General features: G+C 43.1%; 1 protein-coding gene across 1 annotated transcript; it reads left to right on the forward strand.

Annotated features, from left to right (window-relative positions):
• The first annotated feature begins 472 nt into the window (after positions 1–472).
• On the forward strand, positions 473–4,068 carry LOC126203214 (trypsin delta-like). Its single transcript, XM_049937459.1, has 2 exons — positions 473–865; positions 3,560–4,068. The coding sequence occupies exons 1-2, from the start codon at positions 500–502 to the stop codon at positions 3,956–3,958; spliced, it is 765 nt and encodes a 254-aa protein (XP_049793416.1). The 5' UTR covers positions 473–499; the 3' UTR covers positions 3,959–4,068.
• The last annotated feature ends 476 nt before the right edge of the window (positions 4,069–4,544 follow it).

A 4,544-nucleotide genomic window follows, 5' to 3' on the forward strand; every position in this document is an offset into this window, starting at 1 on the left:
AAACATGAGTTGCTAATATGTCCAATGACACTATATTGAAGATACGGAAGATACAGTGCTGTGTGTTAATTATTAAGAGCTTCTTAGTGAACGTGGATTTGATTATCAGGTAACTGAAGTTACGTGGACTAGTTATGTACTCTCTTAATAGACATTTATCATACACTTAGTCGACTGGTAAGAAATTACCGTTACGTTGCTACAAGTAACAATCAAGCAGAACGTTGAACATCTGTCCCAATCACCGTCGTCATCTATATTCGTATCAAGGACTCATCAAATAGATAAATGTTATATCACTACTGCTGTGCGATATTGAATAGTAAGATCACAGTTGTGAGAACACACACTTCAGAAGTCACGTGTAATTATTTAGGCCGTTATCAAGATCTTGATGAAGCGCAGACGAGATATGATGATCGTCGACCCCATCTATGTCTGAAGTTTTAATGGTATATAAAGGGCGAGGACGGGCGCTCTGGCAGACACAGCTTCCACAATGCAGCGCCTGGCCATCTTCCTCGTGTGCCTGTTGAGCTCTGCTCTAGCTCTGCCCACTCCGGCCAGGCTGTGGAGCAAGGGTAATGGCCGCATCATTGGAGGATCCTCTGCCAACATAGCCAACTACCCGTGGCAACTGTCTTTCCAGTACGGCGGTTCGCACATCTGTGGTGCATCCATCATCAGTTCCAACTGGGCGCTGACGGCTGCTCACTGTGTGGACGGCATGAGCGTCTCTCTGATCAGTTTCCGGGCCGGCACCTCAACGCGTGGAAGCGGCGGTTTCGTCAGAAGCGCCAGCTCTGGCTACATGCACGGATCGTACAACGACCAGACTGTAGACTACGATGTTGCTGTTGTTCAGGTGCGTGGTATATGCCTCAATTAGATTTAATACAACATCTTAACATTGTCTAGATCACCTGAGTGCAGATGTTGGTAGATCCTCTCTCTTTGGTGTACAACATGATGCCGCCACGTTTATCATAAAAATTGTTCTTGTTTTCATTGTTGTTCTGTTCTTTGACTACAATATCATTTCCTTCCCCTATTGAAGCATTTTACGTCAACAAGATAGCCTGTTGCGCGAGTGTTTTACAAATACGAGTAGCATGTACATGTCACGGACCTCCAGCCAACGAGTCCGATTGGTCGCAGTGGTCCGATAGTAGCACGCAGTACAGAGCTAGTGCATTTTAGAGAGCCCTACTCTTGCACATTAATTTTGTGCTACCGTAACACACTTGACACATAAACTCTGCATCAGCGTGTTTCTACAAGGGGACTGGGGTATGACTCAGAACATTGCTCATCAGGTATTATTAATCCCGGCTTTTCTGGCCGAGCGGTTCTAGGCGCTTCACTCTTGAGCAGCTCGAGCGCAACGGTTGCCGGTTCGAATCCTGTCTCGGGCATGAGTCTGTGTGATGTCCTTAGGTAAGTCAGGTTTAAGTAGTTCTAAGTTCTAGGGGACTGATGACCTCAGATGTTTACTCCCATACTGCTCACAGCCATTTGATCAATTTTATTTTGAATTATTCATCACTCTAGTACTTCTCATTACTTGTCAGTGGTGAGGAATATTTTGTTCTGTCCCTACGACTATAACAATGTATCTCAGATTCGAGTGACAGTTAATGCATTCTGGACGAAAGGTGTTCAGTTTTCCATTCGGTGAATCAGAGGTTCTTTATTTTTGGTTTCTACAAATTAAATGAGTGAAACCGGTAAGTGGTCTTTCTCAAGTCTCTGTTGTACTCAATTTCCTAGTCCCAACTATGCATACTACTACTGTAATGGAGCCTCTAGAAAGTAACGTACATTATGGAGGTTGTCTGTATGTACAGTTACGGAAGCAGCAGAGAACAAAGTGAGACTTACTAAATGATTAGCTCATCAGAACTTCTACGTGTGTCACAATTTTTTAAGCAAGACATTCTTTCCAAACGACGTATCTATAATGGGATGCATCTAGATCTACTTTTATACTCCACTCCACATGCCGCCTTATTGTTTGTAGTAGAGAGTACTTGGGGGACACTGATTGTAGGAATGCGATTATAATGGAAGGAATAGGAGAAACCATTGTGGCAATATATGGGCTTGGTAGTTGCAATTAGGACGAGAAAGGTTACCTGAGTTGTGCAATAAACTTCAGCTAATGATAGTGAATGCTACTTTCAGTTAGATTACTTTATGATCAGGTAGATAGAATGTATTCGATTTGAGGATGATGAGGTGTTATTGACAGACAGCGAAAGTACTATAATCGGAATATGAAAAAAATTGAATAAACACCTGTGAAGAATTCGGAATGAATAAGAAGAAAAAGACAAAATGTATGACAATAAGTGCAGGAGCAATAAGAACTAAAAAGCTATAATAGGAACACATAGACCAAGTTAGCGCTTTCAAATATCTGGAAAGCACAGTCTCAGTAGACATGCGAATTAATAATGAGGCGAAAACGCATACAGCCGTTGCTAAGGAGGAATTTTAAAAAGAACAAGAGCCTTCTATGCAGGTGTATGGACAGGGAACTGAAGAAGACACTAACGTGATGATTTATATGGAGCATGTTACTATAAGGAGCTAAGACATGGACACGGAGGAAAGAGAAATTAGGAGGAAGATGGAAAGGATCAAATGAGTAGACGGAGTGAGAACTGACAATGTGGGAAGAGAGAAAAAAAAATAAGGATAGTAAGAAGAGGAAACCCGATTGCCTTTGCGATATTTTTTCATGATTGTGGTTCATATTCATGTAGTATTCAACATCATAATCGCCGTTAACTATAGAAATTATTTATTTCATTATTGCAGTTTCGCCTTTGGGCCATTTTCAAGTAGTACTACGAACAGTTCTGCTTCGTCACATGTCAGCCATTAAAATTGATGTGTGTATAATGCCGCAGGATTAAAAAACTGACATGCTGGTGAAGCAAAATAATTTGCAGTACCTCTTAATAATGGCCCAATTCCCGAAACCTCTAAGGAGAAATGAATAATTGCTGCAGTCAGTGGAGAATAGGCTGTCCTCCAAAAATTGTCGTGGACATTGCTGAGAACGGATAGTTTACTGTTGGATGTTATGGAAGAACCGATGAATAGAAGAAGAATAGGATGCGGAAGGTACGAGATGATGAATAGTACCAGAGTAGAAAACAATTATCAGAAAATGAAGAGGGTAACAAGTGAGAGCTAGAAGGAGAGCTCATTTGAACAGCTGTCCTTGGACATAATACTGACGGTGATGGTTGCATAACCCTGAACACTGAACATTCCTCCTTCGACATTCTCTAAGTTTTGAAGTGGGAGACTGTCTTTGTAAAATTGTTAATGATTACACTCACATATGCCAACTGTGTAGTGGATTAATTTTGTGCTAAAACGGCGATTAGCCCTCCCTCCCCTATCGTCAAATGAAGTCTCCTGACAGAATGTTCTGATTACACAGAGTGGTATTTTGACACACTCATATTCATTTCCCATACTTTAAGTAACAGATGGCACCTCGCTCGATGTAGCACATGTTCATTGTTTTTTTTCTGATTTTCAGGTGTCCGGATCTCTGCTGGGTTCGAACGCACAGGCAGTGGGCCTCGCCAGTGACAACTACGACCCACCAGGTGGACTCGGCGTGACGGTGACTGGCTGGGGAGCCACGTACACCGACGGACCGTCCGCCAACAGTTTGCTCAAGGTGGACATTAGCATCTTGGACCGCAACACGTGCAGGAACACCTTCGCCAACATCAACACTGTAACCGACCGCATGGTGTGCGCCGGCCAGGCCGGCAGGAGCGTCTGCAGCGGAGACTCTGGTGGTCCCCTGGTCAGCGGAAGCACCCAGGTGGGCATCGTCTCCTGGGGCAGTTCAAGCTGCGAGGCCACCCCCGGTGTCTTCTCCAACGTCGGCAACCTGCGTTCCTGGATCCGATCTGCATCTGGCGTCTAAGGACTCTGGGCTGTCTACTGTCCTGGGTTCCATCATTGGAATATGTAATCCGACCAAAATGTTTATCCGCAATTCTTTGTCCTTTTAAATAAAGAATCTGAGAAAAGCAAGCGTTTCCTTGTTTCATTTATTTTAGCGTAATTCTTTCGTTCTGTAGGAAGTATTGCCAACTGGAGACATCAATGAAGACGAGGTACGCGGATTACAGACAATTGTCTGTGGAAAACTTCTTCATATACGCGTTAGTAAATGATCGGGAAATAAATTAATCTTTCGGCAAGTTTATAGTGCTAAGGTATTCCTTGTTTTGTGTTGTGTGACAACTGGATTCAGGTATTAACGTCAGAAAGTAGCTAATGTTTCAGTTTCCTTCATTGGTAAGTATGCGTTTATGAATGATTCTTGGCAGGCCGATAAAGGAAACTTCATTAGAGCGCAAATATCGACATTTGTGCAGGGGGGCACTACCATATGAGAAAACCAAGCATGCCTCATGGTCCATGTCGTATCTCATGTTCGTCAGTAAGCTTTATAGAGATAATAGTAAAAGTCAGATGAGGAGGACAGTCAACCTGGTAGATCGTCC

This window comes from Schistocerca nitens, chromosome 9, assembly GCF_023898315.1.
Source record: "Schistocerca nitens isolate TAMUIC-IGC-003100 chromosome 9, iqSchNite1.1, whole genome shotgun sequence".
In the NCBI taxonomy this organism is placed as follows: Eukaryota; Metazoa; Arthropoda; class Insecta; order Orthoptera; family Acrididae; genus Schistocerca; species Schistocerca nitens.

Coding starts and splice junctions, on each gene's coding strand:
- LOC126203214 (XM_049937459.1), top strand. CDS start 500: ATGCAGCGCCTGGCCATCTTCCTCGTGTGCCTGTTGAGCTCTGCTCTA. Junction 866..3,559: donor ACGATGTTGCTGTTGTTCAG/GTGCGTGGTATA, acceptor TCTGATTTTCAG/GTGTCCGGATCTCTGCTGGG.